General features: G+C 42.1%; 1 protein-coding gene across 2 annotated transcripts in view; it reads left to right on the top strand.

Annotated features, from left to right (window-relative positions):
- Positions 1-19957, top strand: part of ALDH1A2 (aldehyde dehydrogenase 1 family member A2) — a 103458-nt gene that overhangs the window by 52016 nt on the left and 31485 nt on the right. For both annotated transcript variants that reach the window (XM_006112469.4, XM_006112467.3), the window contains exons 2-7: positions 1290-1394; positions 1634-1774; positions 3303-3432; positions 15056-15117; positions 18020-18148; positions 18276-18389. In XM_006112469.4, the coding sequence (XP_006112531.1) occupies positions 1700-1774; positions 3303-3432; positions 15056-15117; positions 18020-18148; positions 18276-18389 (510 nt within the window). In that variant the 5' untranslated portion in view covers positions 1290-1394; positions 1634-1699. The remainder of the gene's footprint in view (positions 1-1289; positions 1395-1633; positions 1775-3302; positions 3433-15055; positions 15118-18019; positions 18149-18275; positions 18390-19957) is intronic.

The following is a 19957-nucleotide window of genomic DNA, read 5'->3' as shown; positions in this document are numbered from 1 at the left end:
TTTCCTGTTCTGCAGGCTAGCACACATGAGAGAGCATGGCTCCATGTGCTCTGCATCCCTTTTGGGGTGGACTGGGCCCCAGAGGAAGGAAGCAATTCTGATTGGCTCTTTATATGGGACGAGAAGCTCCATGTGCCACACTGTCGTCTCCCAGCGTACCAGAAAAATCAGTTGCCATTAAAAGTCTTAATATAAACCATAAAGAGTAAGTAGTGATGCCTACAGTTTAGAGAACACTCTGACAAGTATGTGCCTCATCATTCATGGTGTCAAAGCCTCCTGGTGAAGTTGGCTGGTGGCCAGCACTTTGCAGGATTGGTCCCTGTGTGCACAGAGGGATTGATGCTGAGTCTCTTTAACACAGGAAAGGGGCTATGAACTTTCCTCCTGCCACTTTTGTCTAGGGGTGAACCATGGCCCCACTAAAGTCAATGGCAAAACTTTAATTGACTTGACTGAGGTCAGGACTATTCCCTAAAGTGACTTATTGTAAGGGGATATTTCACATTTGCTAATAACAATTTGGACTGTGTTCTCCAAAGTCATGCAGTAGACATGTGGAAGCCTTATTTATGTAGCTACCAAACATAGTCCATTTTGCTAAAATAGAAACTGATCAGTAGAATTAGAATCTGAATTTGATTTGTCTGTGACAATTAAGATCATATTGTCGCTAACAGGACTTAACAGTAATGTCCATTGTTCCATGCAAAGATGTGACACATTTAATTCTGTGTTGCAAGTTGGTCATAATCAACTGATTGACTCTTGGAGACTTGTGGTGTTTGAGGTTACTTAACATTGACTGGGTTCTTTCAGTGACAAGCTTTAGGAGACTTGCTGAGATGGAGATCTGAGTGACTAATCCACTTAGTCCTGGTAGTTTCAAGGTTATGATCCCATGATGTGGTTGTTTGTGATTTTTTTTTCTTTGTACAGTGGGTGAATCAATTTCAACCATACTATGTAGGCCCAGATACTCAATTAAATCAATGGAAGATAAGAGCTTACTTCCCTTTGGAGGATGTAGGCCTTCGGCACCCCAATGTCCATGATAGCTAGATCAGGCTCTTTTCTTAACTTTTGAACATTGTAACTTTTAGTCAAGCAGAAATGAGTTCAGCACTTTGGTGCCAGAGTCCTTCATTGATGGCTTTACTGTTACTTTAGTCAAGCAAGTAACATTTTACTCAGGTGAGAGCCTCACTAAAGTTTTGTGGAAGAAGGCTCTACAGAATTATTCAAAACTTTAAAGTGCCTTTTCTCCTTCTTTTTTTTCCCCATTCTAGATTTTCATAAATAATGAGTGGCAAAATTCTGAGAGTGGGAACGTATTCCCAGTGTATAATCCATCGACAGGAGAGCAGATCTGTGAGATCCAGGAAGCCGACAAGGTAAAGAATTCCTGTAAAATGGTTAGAAATGTACACTAGACCAAAATTTACACCTCTTACTACTCCACTGTGGAATCCCTACTGATGACAGACCAATCTTTAAATAACGCCTGCCCTTCCCCTACACCCCCGCCTCCCTGGTATGATTATGAGATATTGTGTGTTAGGAAATTTCAGATACCAACTAATCCTCTGTCAGTGTTTACCCCAGGGCTTTATTCTTCCTTCCTCCTCGACAGGCTGATACGGACAAAGCAGTGAGGGCAGCTCGCCTTGCTTTCTCTCTAGGCTCGGTGTGGAGGAGAATGGATGCATCGGAAAGAGGCCGTCTCTTGGATAAACTAGCGGACTTGGTTGAAAGAGACAGGGCAATTCTTGCTGTAAGTGGTGTAGGGAGACAATCAAGAATTGTTTAATCTGTGAGCTTTACATTCTGGGAGCAAATAAGTTCATAGATGTGTAAATGTGAGTAATGTTGGCAAAAGATTGGCTAGTATGTCTGAACAGGATTCCCATTAACTCCAATGGGCCTTGTATCTGTGTGTGTGTGCGCATGTGTTTATAACTTGGCTTTATATATTATAAAATAAAAAAGGAAAACTGCACAAAGCAATTTGTGCTTTATGTAAAAAATGAGTGATGAAATGCTATGCAGTTCAGAACCAGAAATGCACAGTTTAGAAATGATGCCATTTAGCACATACCTTAAGCTTATAAGCTGCAGTATTGTTAATGTTGTTTTCCGCATGTCAAGTGCTTTGAACTAAGCTGATGAACATCTTAATTCCAGCTTTGTCAACAGTTAAATCATGTTACTACCAGCGTGTGGTGTAAAATCGCCATGTAGGGAAGGAAATGGACAACAAACCAAGCTCACTCTGCCTGTCATTTGATTTGTATGTTCAGAGCCAATTTTTTTTGCTGAATTGCATCAGAGGCAATGCCACTGACTTCAGTTTGAGGTGTAAATCAGTGCCAAATTAGGCCCCCACTCTTCTGTATACAAATTATATTTATTGTCTGTACCTAGCCATGTGTTATACCTGCTATCTTATCTCCACTGAGCCCATGCATAACAATTTCTATTAGATAATGGGAACTGTTGAAAGTTAGTTAAGCTACTCAGCATCTAAGAAAATGTTATTGGCTTCTGTTCAATCTTAGGGACTCTTAAGAGGATGCCTAGTAATATACTGTTGGCAATAGGAATATTGAATTAAAAATAAGGTTCTTAGCTTGTGAAATTTTGAGCTTCCCTAGAGGAGAGTGTGTTTATCTGATGGCAATAAATAAAGTAGCTGTACACTATAGATAGCCCAGGTCTCAGCAGGGGTCTTGGCAGCCATTTAGAGAATATTTTGTATTCACATCAATGATATAAAGAGGAGTATGTCCATTCTATTCTTTATGAATAGTTACTGTGGGGTTACAAAGATCCCCTTCTCAACTGTTATCTTGAACATAGCAGAATCTAATTTGACAGACATTTTTATCTTGGCTTCTGATTAAATAAATGTTGTATATACGTATTTAAACCAAAGCAGTGATTATTAGGTGAGTGATTAGGAATTTTAGGGGGCTTTAAAAATTGCCAGGAGTTTTCAAGAAAAATTCTGTATGTTTCAAATTCAGTTGAAATATTCAACAAAAGTTTTGCCATGGAACTCTTTAGAAGTCTTTGTTCCTAGAAACATAGCCACACTCCCACCCCCAAAACAATGGTAGCAGTGAAAAAGAGCTCTTCCTAGCTATTGTGAAGCTCCTGATATAAAATTACACCAGGGAAACCTTGTTTGATCCTTATTACTGCTTGTCTGACACTAGTGTCATTACCTGAGTGGTATTGCAGTCTGCATAGCCTACTGTGCTACTTTGCTTATATTCTCTTCACTTTCTCTTTTCCTCCAGACCATGGAATCGCTGAATAGTGGTAAACCCTTCCTGCAAGCTTTCTATGTAGATCTTCAAGGAGTCACCAAAACCTTGAGGTATTATGCAGGTTGGGCAGACAAGATTCATGGAATGACCATTCCTGTGGGTAAGTAGAATTCACAGAAGTATCAGATTCTACCTACAATATGTTTCTTCTTTAGAATGTTGTTTCTATTTGTACAAACACACTTGGGCAAAAGAGAGCAGCCAGGAGATCTTATTAGGTTATGGAATGACTTCTCATAGAAGGTACAGGAAGCCCTACCATTAGATTTCTGAAAATCTGATTGGAAAAATCACTAGATAATATGCTATTGGGTACAATATTAAACTGGTCCTGGGAAGGACTAGATAACTAGATCACTCACCATGACTAAAGTCAATGGAAAGCTTCTCATTCACATTCAAGGGAATGTTTGGGACCCTATGTATGTGTACCATGAGGGAGAGTACAGATAGCTTTTGATATCTATATTAAAATATATTTGTCAAAATGAATACCGTGCACCATGACGCATTTGAAAATATAGACACAATTTGGACATATTCTGTGCATAATCCTTCATGTATCTCTCCCAATGAAGCTGCTCCTTACTTTTTACCTCTATTACCCCTGTGTTTCCCCCCTTGTGGACTTAGCCTATGTTTATACTACCAAGAAAGTTGACAAAAGGTGTCTTTTATTGTATAGCAGCTCCAGCTACATGAATAACTCATCCATTGACTTACCTTACTCTTCCTGTTGGGGGTAGAGTACAGAGGACTACTGCAGAGCAATCTATAGTCCATTTGGTGGGTCTTCTCATTAGACCTGCTAAACTGACCACCAATGGATCCATCTCAGAGCATTGATCCCTGTTGTAATGTAGAAACAGTCTTAGTTGTGATAATTTGTGTAGTTTAAAATAGGGATTAGTAATACCCAGCATGCACCAGGATGTGACTATCCAACCCATTTTACTTGTGAGTTAAATTGGATCCAAATTCACAGATACTTTGAGAAAGTTTGTAATTTAATTTAAGAGAAACTTTCATAAATACAAGATACTCTTTGTGGGTATGTCTACACTACCCCGCTAGTTCGAACTAGCGGGGTAATGTAGGCATACAGCACTTGCAAATGAAGCCCGGGATTTGAATTTCCCGGGCTTCATTTGCGTAAGCGGGGAGCCGCCATTTTTAAATCCCCGCTGCTTCGAACCCCATGCAGCGCGGCTACACGGGGCTCGAACTAGGTAGTTCGGACTAGGGTGCCTATTCCGAACTACCGGTACACCTCATTTCACGAGGAGTAACGGTAGTTCGGAATAGGAACCTAGTCCGAACTACCTAGTTCGAGCCCCGTGTAGCCGCGCTGCACGGGGTTCGAAGCAGCGGGGATTTAAAAATGGCGGCTCCCCGCTTATGCAAATGAAGCCCGGGAAATTCAAATCCCGGGCTTCATTTGCAAGTGCGGTATGCCTACATTACCCTCCTAGTTCGAACTAGGAGGGTAGTGTAGACATACCCTGTTATAGTATCTGCTTCCTTCTGATGTACAATGGGATCAGTAGTTAATAATGTGTGGGGGACAAAAACTGGGTTATAAGTGGTGGGGAATAAATTGCTCTGCTCTTCTATTTTAGTAAAGAGATAAGAAAATGTAACGGAGTTTTCTTAGCTTTTATTTTTAGCTGACAACCCACTCCCTTTCCATTTTCTGTTGAATGTATATTAATTTGTCAACTATGATGAGATTGCCTACAATTAGCAAATATCTCCAGTAGCTGGTGATAGGACACTAGATGGGAAGGGCTGTGAGTCACTAGAGAGAATTCTTTCCCACATGTCTGTCTGGGGCAGGGGGGTCTCACCCACATTCTCAGAGTCTAAGGGTATGTCTACACTACAGTATTATTTCAAAATAGCTTATTTCAAAATAGTTATTTCAAAATAGCTTATTTCAAAATAACGCGTCTAGACACAAAATGCATTTCAAAATAGCGTTTTGCTATTTCAAAATAGTGTGTCAACACTGATAGGATGCTGAATCGCATTTAAGGCTGGCGAGAACCGGTTCTGGCAGGGCATCAGGCCAGGAGTTACCTTGTGTGGCTGCTTCCTGAGGCTATCTGAGACCTGTGCTTAAAGTGACCTCCCAGGACAGCTGGTTCTAAGGTTTCCCTGCTTGCTTGCTTGCCTACCTCACTGAGGGACAGCAAAGCATTTTTTTCTCTACGTGCTCTGGTTGCCCTCACTCACGACACCACAGCACTCTGCAGCAGGGAGCCGGAGCCGCCCCTGGACACTCTGGTGCGTCTCCTGGACATGTTGCTTCGAGCCTGGCAGCACGTTCTGCAGGCAGTAACAGTCTCCCTGGTGTGCCCCACTGGGGGCTTGTGCCTCATTCCTCCCTCACGTCCTTCCACTTACCCCTCCCTAACCCCCCTTCCTGCTGTACAATAAAAGACACAGGTGTTCATTACAACAAAGCCTCTTTATTGAACAAAGCTGGGGTTTGGAGGGGGGGATGAAATTGAGGTGAGACTGGGGAAAGAAGGTGGGAGGGGGAGCTGGCAGGGGGAGGCAAGGAGAGGAAGGGGGAGGAGAAGCTCAAGGCTCAGGGTTGGGGGTTTCGCCAGCCCAACTGTCTCCCAGCACCGCAGATGCGGGGGCCTCGGCATCCCTGGAGGTGTGAGGGGGGTGGGGAGGAAGAAGCGGGACGGGGAGAAGGAGTGAGAGGAGGAGTGGTAGCTGGGGAGGCAGCAGGGGCTGGAGCAGCAGGAGGCAGGAAGCTCTGCCCCAGGGTCGAGGACCACCTGGGGAGCACGGACTGTCCTGTCCCCCAGGATGTGGTCCATGCCATCAAAATAGAGGCAGTGGTCTGGGTCTGCCCCTGGTTGGGAGCTGCCCCCTGTGGCCCTGGCATATGCCTGCTGCAGCTCTTTTATTTTCATGTGAACCTGCTCCTGGGTTCGCATGTGGCCTTTGGTGGCCAGACTGGCAGCCATCTGCCTGTAGATGGTTGCATTCCTCCATTTAGTGCGGAGATCATGGACATTGGGGGCATCCCCCACAAACCTGAATTAGGTCCCTGATGTCTACACTGGACCAGACAGGTGCCCACCTTTTCCGGCCCTTGGCAGGCTCCTGGGAGCTGGCAGACTGGTCCTGGGTAGCGGTGGAGGGCTGGCTGGCACTGGCTGCCTGACTTATGCTGGGGCCACTGGGTCAGATGCAGCGACTGCTGACTCTGGGTTGGCAGGTTTGGAGCTGGCACAGGCACTGTGGACAGAGTCTACCACTTTAAGGGGGGGAGGGAGAAGATTTTTCTTGGTTGTGGCTACCAGGTCACCTTGGGAAAGGCTGGAGGCCCCCTCTTTCAAAATAAGCATCTACACAGCGCTTATTTCGAAATAGCAATTTCAAAATTGGCACTATTCCTCATTGAATGAGGTGTACCAAGGTCCCTCACCAAAGGCTCTTGTGTAAATTACATGGCCGAGGGATAAGAGGGAAAGTCCTTTCTTGGATTGAGAACTGGTTAAAAGACAGGAAACAAAGGGTAGGAATAAATGGTAAATTTTCAGAATTGAGAGGGTAACTAGTGGTGTCCCCCAAGGGTCAGTCCTGGGACCAATCCTGTTCAACTTATTCATAAATGATCTGGAGAAAGGGGTAAGCAGTGAGGTGGTAAAGTTTGTGGATGATACCAAACTGTTTAGGATAGTCAAGACAGAAGCAGACTGTGAGGGACTCCAAAAAGATCTCATCAAACTGAGTGATTGGGTAACAAAATGGCAAATGAAATTTAATGCGGATAAGTGTAAAGTAATGCACATCGGGAAAAATAACCCCAACTATACGTACAGTATGATGGGGGCTAATTTGGCTATGACAAATCAGGAAAGAGATCTTGGAGTTATCGTGGACAGTTCTCTGAAAACTTCCACACAGTGTGCAGCGGCGGTCAAAAAGGCAAACAGGATGCTAGGAATTATTAAGAAAGAGATAGAAAATAAGACCCAGAATATCTTACTGCCCCTGTATAAAACTATGGTATGCCCACATCTTGAATACTGTGTACAGATGTGGTCTCCTCACCACAAAAAAGATATTTTGGCCTTAGAAAGGGTTCAGAAAAGGGCAACTAAAATGATTAGGGGTTTGGAACAGGTCCCATATGAAGAGAGGTTAAAGCGACTGGGACTTTTCAGTTTAGAAGACAGGAGATTGAGGGGGGATATGATAGAGGTATATAAAATCATGAGTGGTGTGGAGAGGGCGAATAAAGAAAAGTTATTTATTAATTCCCATAATAGAAGAACTAGAGGACACCAAATGAAATCAATGGATAGCAGGTTTAAAATTAATAAAAGAGAGTTCTTCTTCACACAGTGTGTAGTCAACCTGTGGAACTCCTTGCCAGAGGAGACTGTGAAGGCTAGGACTATAACAGAGTTTAAAGAGAAGCAAGATAATTTCATGGAGGTTAGGTCCATAAAAGGCTATTAGCCAGGGGATAGAAATGGTGTCCCTGGCCTCTGTTTGTCAGAGGCTGGAGAATGATAGCAGGAGACAAATCGCTTGATCATTGTCTTCGGTCCACCCTCTCTGGGCACCTGGTGCTGGCCACTGTCGGCAGACAGGCTACTGGGCTAGATGGACCTTTGGTCTGACCCAGTACAGCCGTTCTTATGTTGAAATAAGCTCTCCGCTATTTTGATTTAATTTCAAAATAGCGGTTTGGCTGTGTAGACGCTGGTAAAGTTATTTCGAAATAACTTTGCTGTGTAGACATACCCTAACTGATCACCATGTTTGGAGTTGGGAAGGAATTTTCCTCCAAACCAGATTGGCAGTGATCTGGTTTTTTCACCAGAAGGTTTTTTTCACCTTCTTCTGCAGATTGGGGCATATGTCACTTGCTGGTTTGAACAAGAGTATATGGTGGAATCTTTGTAACCTGAAGCCTTTAAATCACAGTTTGAGGACATCAGGGCCTGGTCTATACTAGACCTATGTAAAATGTGTAGTTAGAGTCAACTTATCGTAAGCCAAGCCGTGGTGGCATCCACACAGTGGGAATACTGGACGCCAGCAGAGGTTGCCCTCAGTGTTCAATTTATGGGTCTAAGTTGGACCCACTAAATCAAACACTAGAAGATTGACCTCCGGAGGGTCGATCTTCAGTAACTAAACTAGAGGTTGTGGGTCTTTGATAGGAGTGGGAGAGTTAGGTTCTATGGTTTGCAATGTGTGGGAGGTCAGTGTATTTTCACTAAAAAAAAAAAAAAAAAAAAAAGCACTGTAAAACCAGGTAAAAACTCTTCTGTAAGAATTAAAGGGACTATTACCACCAATTTCTTTGTGTCCTGCTTTCACTTTAAATTGACACACGCAATAGCGCTGAGCACATCATAAATTCATATATTTAGCAAATATCCTGCTCTCTAATCTGTCTTTCCCCTATCAGAAAATGCCTCCCCCTCACACATGAGCCCAGAATTTATGTCAGTGAGTGAGAGGCAGTGCCAGCTCGGGAGAACAAATATCTGCTTCTTCCAGTCCTTAAAAATGCAACCCAACTAAGCACTGCAGGGAAGCAGCTGCAAAACTGTGTGAGTGTTAGTGAAGTGGTCTGAGTCCTTTGGGCTGCTTTTTCAGCAAGCCTCTCTCTGTGAAAATCTCAATGACCTGCACAATTACCAGTACCCATATCCTTGTGCAAACATGGGATTCTCCAGGCACAAGTGAGTGACATCTTCATATCTGAGGGTGCAATTTGGCTCTTTTTAACCAATAAGGATTTTCTCCTTGATTCAGCACTGAGTTACCATGATAAACTCACAGCTGCCAGTAGGGTTACACCCATGTAAAGTTAGTTATGCCAGCTATAGCTGGAGTTAACCAGGGATAGCTGTTTACATAATTACAATCAACTTGTCAAAGGAAATCAGACATGACAATAGAAACAGACAAAAAAGATTACATATGTTTCTCCCACCCCCAAAAGATAAATGTTATAATGAATTAGACACCCTACAGTCCTCTGATGTTTATTTTTAACAAGGTTTTTCTTCTCTAAAACAGTTACACACCAAGGAGAGATAGGGAGGAAGGCACTGGAGACAGGGGTGGCTAAGAAGGAAGAGTGTTCATCAGCGTTACATTTGTTCTAGTCTCTACTCTTTGCTCCCTATTGCAAAACCCTGTTGATTTCAAGGACAGCAGAATCAGGCCCTGACTAGAAGCTGTTAGATTAATAAAACTATTGCTGCCCAAAGTGCACCTGTAGCTACAGTACATGACATATCACAAATTATAGAACCAATTCTGCTCTGGTTACATCTATGCAACCATCACAATGTGTTTCCAAGGCTTTATCTCTCATCTCTGTTTCCTGTATTTGTGTGTGCCACTGTACAAGGTTACATATTAAACTTGCCACATTACCATTTATGTGAAAACTTAGTACCCAGGACATGGTCTGACTCCTAAGAGAGATCTGCTCAACCACCCCGATGAAAGGATTTGCAATTCCAAAGCAGACATCCTCGAATATAAATCTGATTTTCTATTTGGAAAACTAAAAAAATAACTGGACTAGCTCCTCAGCTACTGTGAACTGGTGGCTCTATTAACGTTAGTGAGTTAGGCCAGTTTATACCAGCTGAAGATATATTGTAAAACAAAACCTACACTCTCTTCTTTACACTTGCTTTAATGCAACTCAGAAAAAGGGGCAAATTAGTTTGTTTTTCACATTTGATAGAAAAAAATAGGAGTGGTGTCAGAGTAGCTGTCTGGCTGATGTCCTTTGCCTACCAAATGGCTGCAGGATGGACCGCAACAGTGCAAGCTTTGCACATCTCCCTGCCATATGACTGGGAGGCACCAACTCTAGAAGGAAGAAGGACATGCAGGACCCTATGTACAGTTCTTATTTATGCTTTTGAACATGCCCTCCTGCAAGATGCTCCATTTGAATCCAAAGAGATGACTCATTTTAGTTGTTTGCTAGCATGAGCAAGAGGCGCACAGTTGGGCTCTCTGTCATCGGGCTGTATTGGCCAGAAGCTGGGAATGGGCAACAAGAGAGGGATCACTTGCTGATTACCTGTTCTGTTGATTCCCTGGCATTGGCCATTGTTGGAAGATAGGAGTCAGGGCTAGATGGACCTTCGGTCTGCTTCAGAATGACTATCCTTATGTTTTTATGTTCTGATCCCCAGTTTCTTTGCTCACTGCCTACAAAGATACTGTTGACTGATAATAAATGAGGTCGTGAACTTTGATACAGACATGTGTCAGCTGAGACACTATACTGCATGGCTATTTCGGGATACCAGAAATAGCTACCCGGCATCTACACAAGCCACCCGTTATTTCAAAATATTTTTCAAAATAACGGGCCCACTATTTCACCATCCTGGTAAACCTTGTTGCACAAAGGATAAGGGATGGCTTGAAATAGCGTGCTATTTCAAAATTTGGCGCCATGAGACGCACCAAATTTTGAAATAAGCTATTTCAAAATAGTTTTGAAATAAGACATGCAATTTGCATAGCATGAATTGTGTATAGTGTTTCGAGTTTAGGGTGCTGTGTAGACATACCCCAAGACAGTGACCTACTTCAGCTCTGGAAAGCCATCAGGCAGGGACAATTTCTGATTACTACTGATTTAGACTGGATTTGAATCAGTGGCCTAGGCATGAAATGGCAAATCCTGTGGCCATTCCCACAAGCCCATCATGGTAACTTTCTAAAATAGCTTCCAACACAATAATTTTTTAGAAGGGGGGGTATGTCTACACTACCCCGCTAGTTCGAACTAGCGGGGTAATGTATGCATACCGCACTTGCTAATGAAGCCCGGGATTTGAATTTCCCGGGCTTCATTAGCATAAGCGGGGAGCCGCCATTTTTAAATCCCCGCTGCTTCGAACCCCGTGTAGCGCGGCTACACGGGGCTCGAACTAGGTAGTTCGGACTAGGGTGCCTATTCCGAACTACCGGTACACCTCGTTTCACGAGGAGTACCGGTAGTTCGGAATAGGACCCTAGTCCGAACTACCTAGTTCGAGCCCCGTGTAGCCGCGCTACACGGGGTTCGAAGCAGCGGGGATTTAAAAATGGCGGCTCCCCGCTTATGCTAATGAAGCCCGGGAAATTCAAATCCCGGGCTTCATTAGCAAGTGCGGTATGCATACATTACCCCGCTAGTTCGAACTAGCGGGGTAGTGTAGACATACCCTTGTGAAAGTAGTTAATAGGGGTGAGCCTTTTGGATTTCACTGCTGTTCCTGGTGGCTGTTAGCGGCTGCTTTCTCACCAAATCTGGACCTGTGTGTTTTCTGCAGAGTGACTGATGGGCTAATAATGCACACAAAGATGTCTAATAACAGTCACAGTACAACATACCAGAGCCCTGTCTACCACCAGGGGTACTCCACTGGGTCTAATTTAGCTGATTTAAAGAGATCCCAGTGGGAAGCTTGTCCTTCAGGAGGGATGACTAGAGTTAGTGGACAACAGATTCACCCTCCCATGGAGTTTCAGAGTAAGCTCTGGTTCAGGGGTGTCATGTGACAACTCCTGCTCCTGAAGCACTTGCAGAAAGGTCCGGGTGCTCCAGAGATTAAAGTCAAGACCTTTGTGCCTGGCACAAATGGATCTTCTTTCATTCACCTAAGTGTGTGTCAGATACAGAGATTTCACCCTGGCAGTCTCCTGCCTTCTGACAGCTCCTAGAAGAGTACTGGGGAGAGTGAGTGAGAATTAGCCACATTTTCACACCAGCTCAAAGTAGCAGTGTTTTCATTACTGTGAGTTTTATAGGTTTATATTAAAACTGTAAACGTTTCATTGTTGCCCGTTTAGTTTTTGAGCATGGGAGATTCGAGATTTTTGACTCTCGTTATTTAGTTAAAATGACTCACTTCATCAAACTTAGTTATTTTGCCATCACAAAAAAACGGTTTTATTATGTGTCCCAGGCAGTCTACATACGCACCTTTGGCATTCCCAAGTTCATCCTCTGTGTAATTTCAGGTCTTCAATGATTGCTGAAGGATATTTTATTAAACATCCCCAAAACTTCCACCAGACTTGTCAAGTCTGTGGGGGACCAATGTTTAAACTACTTGTTGAAAAAGGGCAATTATTCTAGAGTCTGGCAGAAGCCATGGCAAGCATTGGCAATATCTCTGGGAAGAAAATGCCAAGTGAGGAAAGAACATGCTTTTTATGCCCAAGGCTACATCTACACTGCAAGGTTTTTGTGCAAAAACCTGCAGAGCGTCCACACCTCAAATGAGCTCTTGCGTAATTAAATGGGCAATTAAACGGCAGAAGAGAGAGCTTTTTCCACTGTAGGTAAACCTCCTTTTCTGAGGCATAACTGCTTTTAGAGCTACAGCTATTGTGCAAGAAGGCAAGTGTGGATGCTCCAGAGGGGTTTCTTGTGCAATAAACTCCTATGGGAAAAAGCACAGGTGTGCTGATGGCCATTCTGTGAATGGCAATCAGAGCTTTCTTGCGCAAGAGCGTCCATGCAGTGTGGACGCTCTCTTGCACAAAAGCTCATCGCTTTTGTGATGTGCTTTGAGGTGCAGACATGCTCTTGCGCAATAAGTTTTTGTGCAAAAATTCTTGCACAAAAGGCTTCTTGCGCAAGAAGCATGTAGTGTAGACGTAGCCCAATTGAATTAATTGTGATTTGCCTGCCTTCACAACCATGTTTGGATCCACTACAGCTTTACCTCATGAAGTGAAGTAGTGCAGTAATGATGTGAGGGGGATGACCAAAACACAAATGATGCTACTGCCCCGTTACTGTCATATTGTCAGAGGAGGTTCTGTTTATCTTGGTGTTGCCAAACACAGGCGAGTATTATCACCTAACACTTCTATGATTCTTCATGTAAAAAAAAATATGCTCTCAATAGAGTATTCCCATAATTGTTAAATACATAATCTGCTCATTATAGTTTCTTTTTTCCTTCTGTCTAGGCTAAGCAGACCAAATTGACTCATCAATCATCTTTCTTCTTCCCCTCTGTTTCTCTCTCTTAGTCTATTAGCCTGGGTCTTCACTAAAGGGGAAATTATGTAGCTGGAGTTGAAGTACCTTAAATTGCATTTTGGCACTGTCCACACAGTGGGAGGTCAATAGGAGCACACGCTGCCATGAGGCACAGGACTACCGGTACCAATGAGAGCACCCTCTCAGTTCAAATTAGTGGGTCTTCACTAGACCCACTAATTTAAATCCCAGAAGATCGACTGCAGCAGCATCGATTTTCCCCATAGTGTAGATAAGTCCTTATTCTCTTTCTTTCTCTCTCTGACCTTTCCTCTTTTTTCTCCCTTTGCTGCATATAGCCTACTGATAACTGTTTTATAGCTAATATTCTGTTTCTGGTCTCTCGAAAACTTTGAAGCCAAATCCCAGCTGATTAATGTACAGTAGTGTTTTAAGTGTATGTTTCCCCTATACAACATGAAATAGACTTAAAAAACCAAGTAAACCTTAAAAAGTTTGTTTCCAATCAAAGCCAAGCTAAAGCCTGTATTTAAAACCAGAAAACTTTCTGGATTAACCCATTTATTGTTACCAGATGTATGGGACAAAAGTCTGCTGCAGGTTCCCAAAACCACTAAGTGCTCTAATTTTTCACCCTTTCCCCTGAGATTGCACTTCTCACCAGTTTTACCCATATTTATCTGAGGTGATTCTGGTGCCTATATTTGTAAATGCATGTGTGTTCCTAGATCCACTCAGAGACCTACAGCTCTAACTGGGGCAATGGGAAAGGTACTTATAAAGGAAAGATCAAACCCCCCAAATCATGGGGCTTTCAAGTTTTTGTTCACCCCCTTTAGCTAAGTGATTTAGCTAAGGAGTCTGCCCCTCTTAAATGAACCTTCAGGCTGGGCATAGGCCTGATTTTAAAGCCTGGTACCTACCACATATGTTTTGTTTTGTTTTTTGTTTTTGGGCGTGTGTGGGTTTTTTTGGCCATCTTGGTTTCAAGGCTTTAAAAAATAATTGTCAGTGACTCAGTGAGAGAAGGTGGATGAGGTAATGTCTCTTCTGTTGGGTGAGAGAGAGACAAGCTCTCAAGCCACACAAAGCTCTTCCTCAGTGATTCAGAGGATTTTTTTTTTCTTCTTTTCTTCCAGCTTAGCAGCAGAGTAGGCAAGTAAGTGGCTTTCTTTGAGGCCACTGCCAAAACCTGTGTGGCCATGTCTGCACTGCAATTAAAAGCTCACAGATGCCCCATCAGCTGACTCAGGCTTAGGCAAAGGGGCTGTTTATTTGCAGGATAGATGTTCAGGTTTGAGCTGTAGCCAGACTATAGAACTTTGCAAGATGGAAGGATCCCAGAACTCAGACTAGTGAACAGCCCCTTAGCCCAAGCCCCAAGAGCCTGAGTCCTCTGACCTGTGGCAGACATAGGTGTCAAGCTGCAGTGTAGACATGCCATTTGCACATAGTTAGTCCTCTTTCCAAAGGAACCAAGCATATTACCCTCACGTGTGGTGCCTGAACATCTTGTTCTGAAGAAGCAATTGGGTAGCTCCAGATTTCCCACGCTGGCTCACGAAAGACATTTCAGTGACTACTTTATTTCTTTTACTGCCAACAAAAGCTGATCCTTAAAATCCTCCCTCCCCCTCGTTTTTTGTTTGTTCTGCCAAGTCAAACTGCTCTTGATAGTAACCATTCTCATCTGTTTCAGATGGAGATTATTTTACGTTTACAAGACATGAACCCATCGGAGTGTGTGGACAGATCATCCCTGTGAGTATCTCTGCTAGTGCCGTGTATTTATTTTCGTTTGAACCAGCTCTCTTTAAAAGACACATAAAACATGGACCTCAGCTGTGTGTGTTTTCCATTACGAAAAAAAAAAAAAGCTGAGCTCATATTGTTGACATATCTTTAACAGTCTCCCTGCAAATGCTTATTTGAACACGCTAATAGGGTTTTAGCTCTGGTATTAGGAGTTAAGTTCTCAAGTCATAGAATTCTCATGATTAAAACAAGCAAAGCAAAACACAGTGTTAATATGCTGTCATCAGTTATGGATGTTCACACAACTTGTGGAAAATTGATGCTTTGCTGCGGCAGTCATTTTTTATTTAGTTAGTTTTTACTGCAATTTAGCAGACTCCTTCAAGTTCCTGGGACAAGGTTATGTATTTTAATTCTGTTCTTTCCTAGTATTTCTTTTTATAAAGCTCGAGGAGAAGAAATTCCAGAAGATACGTCATTACAGTTAACATTGTCCAGATTATTAAAACACGAAGGGTTTATTGTATTTGTTGCAAGAGAAAAGGATACTTATTATTTCATTAAACTTAATATTCCCCATCCCCGCCCCATTAAGCACCCTCAGTAAACTCCAGTGACACATTGCATGGGAACTTCATTGACTAAGCATTCTTTTCAAGTACTGGTTAATGGTTTCTGGGAGAAATTTCAATGGGAGGCTCATGTACAGCTATTAAAATATGCTGTGGAAGCTTTTCCTTTACAAAGCATTAGGGAACTAATCAAGATGGTCTTGGAATTTTTTGTTGATGCTGGTTTTATTCATGTCTGCTGCAAGCCACTGAGTGGCCAGGGTATATTGGCAATATGCAGAAATGTCAGTAAAAAGGAGCATCCCAAAAAAGATAATTTTTAACAATGTAAAGGCCTTTTTTCTTTACTATTTATTATTATATTTCTTTGCTAAGGGGTGACTCTTGTGGTTGGCTCTCTACATGAACACCATTGAAAGGAGCTCACAGTCTACACCTCCGTCCTGCAAACACCTACACAAATTCTTAACTTTTAGTCACGAGTAGCTCTGCGGAATGAGTGACGTCAGTAGCAATAGGCTTGTGTAAAGTTAAGGTGTTTGCAGGATCAGACCCTTAACACCCAATCTAAGACACTGGCTGCTTCCCGGGAGCTGGTCAGCACTCAGCTGGCAAGTTCTGCTGAAGTCACTGAGAGCTGGGGGAACTGAGCACTTTGCTGGAGGTACCCAAGATCTTTGAGAATGCATGATTTATTTACTTTATTTAGGCTTGTACAAAAATATCAAGGAGACCCTCCCTCAAAGCCTCTAGCCACCCAGAGGAGCAGGGAGAGGACACGAGAGAGCACCCCACATAACAAATTAAAATTTTGGTGGGGGCACAGGGGGCAGTGCACCTCCTGGGTGTTACTATGAGTCCCCCCATGGTCCACTACATACGCTATCTATGGAGGTACAGGTTGAAGCTATATTTATTTTGATATTTACTGTCTCACCTAGCAAAACCTTCCGGGGCAAGCATGAGTGAAGACCTTGCAAGGTTCTTAACCAGGGATGCCTATTTTCACCCTGCTACGTAAACTCTCCAGAGTTTTACTGAAAGAGGCGCTAAAAGTGCAGGCTGTCAGCATGCCATTGGCCCAGTGTCTCCACTCCCAGGTTTATATACTGGCGATGGAATTAAAACATCACTCTGTCTCCAAAGTTTATAAACAACTGAGGGGGGGAAAAATGGGTGTTCAGTGAAGGAAAGACATTTGTGTATTTTTTCAAGCTTGCCAGGGGCTAGAGAGAGGTCTAAGAGAGTGGCAGCTGATATGTGTCAGGCAGTAACACATTCTAGCTAGTGGCTGACTCTTCATGATAGATATTTCTATTTTCTTCCAAGTGAGATTTTTAGTTAAATCGATGGGTCCAATACTGCAAACACAGATGTAAATAACTTTACTTACATTAATTCAATGGGACTGCTCATGTGAGTAAAGTAACTTGCCTGCATAAATGGTTGCAGGGTCAGGCCCAAATGCAGAAGGCCAGATACCTTTGATGACAGCTATCAGATGGAATCCTAACCGGTTTGTGTAGTAAATAAATATAATGGGCCAAATTTTCTGCTTCAGTAAATTAGTATCCTTCAGTTTAAGTCAACGGAGTTGCACAAATTTACACCAGCAGATAATTTGGCTGGACCAATTTATTGGCTCTATTTTTCTTGTGTGTTTCATACCAATTGTTCAACAAGAACTTGTAATGAAAATGCCACAGATAGCAGATTGTCTTTTTGTCTCTGATATTTCCATGGCAATGATCTGTATACACATTAAAACTTCCTAAGTAAATAAATAGACAGAAAAACCAGTTGAGATATTGGGAAGGGTTTGGAGCACTTGTTTCTTATAATCCCATCCATGAATTATGTATGGGTTTGCCCCAAAATGTTATGGATTCCTTTAGAAGCATCCAAGGAATAGAAACCTAGATATAAATATAAATATAAAAATATCTGGTACTCATGCAGAATAGTTCTTTCTGAACACCACAGAGCCAGGAAGTATTTGTCCTGAAGGAAAAAAAATTAGAAATGCCAAACCAATTGCAAAATAGTCAATGAAATTAAAAGCTCTGATTTTTTTAAAAAAAATTAACATATAACACAAAATTCTTTTTGTGAAGATAGGAGTGGAGATTATAATTCTTTGAGTAGAGGAGAAAGAATTGAAAGGTCACTGTTGCCTCTTTCTTAATGGGGGTAATTAAAAAAAACCTTGCTTTGTGCTGGGAAAGATTTATGTTGAGGATAAGCCTGAGAAATCAGTGAGGTAGCAGCTTGACATCTTGAAAACAAAGCACCACTACAATATTTTTCCATCTATCAACTTGTATTTTTTCCTACAGTGGAACTTCCCCCTGCTGATGTTTGCATGGAAGATTGCCCCAGCTCTGTGCTGTGGCAATACAGTAGTTATTAAACCAGCAGAGCAAACACCACTCAGCGCGCTTTATATGGGAGCTCTCATCAAGGAGGTAAGAATAATTGACAGGAATAGTGTCTCTGGCTCTCCTTACAACTAAGGAACTGCCACAGCATGTCTAGTTTAATTTTCTTGGTCAATTTTCACAAACCATGTTTCCTCGAATTCTGTTTTGCTAGGCTGGCTTTCCACCAGGAGTAGTCAATATTTTGCCAGGATTTGGGCCAACTGCAGGCGCAGCAATAGCTTCTCATGTTGGCATAGATAAAATTGCTTTTACTGGATCTACTGAGGTAAGTTTATTCTAAAATATGTTACTGTAAAGATACCAATCCAGAAAATATTTAGGGAGCTACAGCCAAGTTCCTGATTGAAGTTCCTTCAGGTCATGTAAAAGGAAGGATATGCCCATATGAAACTGGTCTGGTTGTCCCATGTTATCATGCTACCAAAGCAGAAGTGTCACTTCTCCCTTAACACCTGTGTACCAGATACCATGGCACATAAAGCAAAAATATTGCTAGGATTTTTTATGGGCTTGTGAAGATATGGATTAGGACAGATGGGTAGGTAGATTGTGTAGTATAAGCCATAGAATGCATATGTCCCTCTTTGGTATTTATAATCTGTGTGACCTAGAAGCTATTGAAGAAGTTAATTCTGAAGTGAATGGTTTTAATTTACATAAAGGAGCTGAACCAATCAGAACAGTGACTTTGCCTAACTCTCAGATATGTGCAAAGATCACTGTTATCATTCGCAGATTGGAGATAATACAAGTGTATAGGCTGATGCCACCACAAAACAGTCCTTATGTCTGAGGAATCACAATGGAAATGTCAAGACTGGTAATATTTAGAGAGTGCTAAATATAGGCAGTTCCATTAAGACTTAACAGAGCATTGTACGGATGGATCCTCATCCTACAACTCAAGGGATCTAATATATGTATGATCTTTGATATATGTATGTGACTCCCAGTGAACATTTTGTGTGAATCAAGTGTAGGCTACATTCAGTAGCGAAATAGATTTACTCTTGGTGTAGGATTGTAACTTGTTCCTGCAGCCCCCATGGATGCATAATCATGCCCACTGAAGTGACTGGGAATCTTATGTGCGCAATGACTGCAAGATCAGGTCCATGTACTACTTTCAGTACTATTTAGTGCACTTAAATCTATAATGAAGTTTAGGTACCACAGTGTATGGGCCTAAATTGTCAGTAAAATGTGGATGCAATTGTGTCTCTCATTTTCACACACAATTCCCTGGCAGCAAATTGTCATATGTAATGGTGTGTGGATTTTTATGAAAATTAGGTTATAATATGCAAAAAGTGACAGTCAATTGCAACAAACATTAGATTTCAGATTACTTTGAGGAATTGCAATAATTTTATTACATCTCCTGTTCTGTAACCAATTTACCTTAGCATCATAGAATATTAGGAATCTTACTATGAACACTCTCTCTCTCTCTCTCTTTCTCTCTCTCTCTCTCTGCCTGCCCCCTCCCCATAAATTAAGCTGAAACAATTGTTTTCATAAAGATATGTGGTCTGTGTGTAAGATAAATATTCTATTATACAGGATGTTGCAATGTTTGGAGGAGAAATAATACAGATGGGTTATGTTTCAAAGTAGTCTTTTGTAGCCAAAATAAATTTTTATTGTAGTTCAAGACAGCTTTAGGTTTAATAGCCGTTTAAAACTCAAAAGCTGTGGGTTTTATACTAACTCAGTGCCTACCTTTAAAAGCCTTACTAATAGGAAGTGAAAAGCATTACTGAGATGAAAAAGCAATTCTCTAAGAACCTAAAGCAAGAACAGATGGAACATTTTAATGTAGAGTTAGTGTAA

The sequence above is a fragment of the Pelodiscus sinensis genome, chromosome 14 (genome assembly GCF_049634645.1).
Source record: "Pelodiscus sinensis isolate JC-2024 chromosome 14, ASM4963464v1, whole genome shotgun sequence".
Classification (NCBI taxonomy): Eukaryota; Metazoa; Chordata; order Testudines; family Trionychidae; genus Pelodiscus; species Pelodiscus sinensis.
The sequence above is the reverse complement of the archived record's forward strand: the minus strand, read 5'-3'. Positions and strand labels throughout refer to the sequence as shown.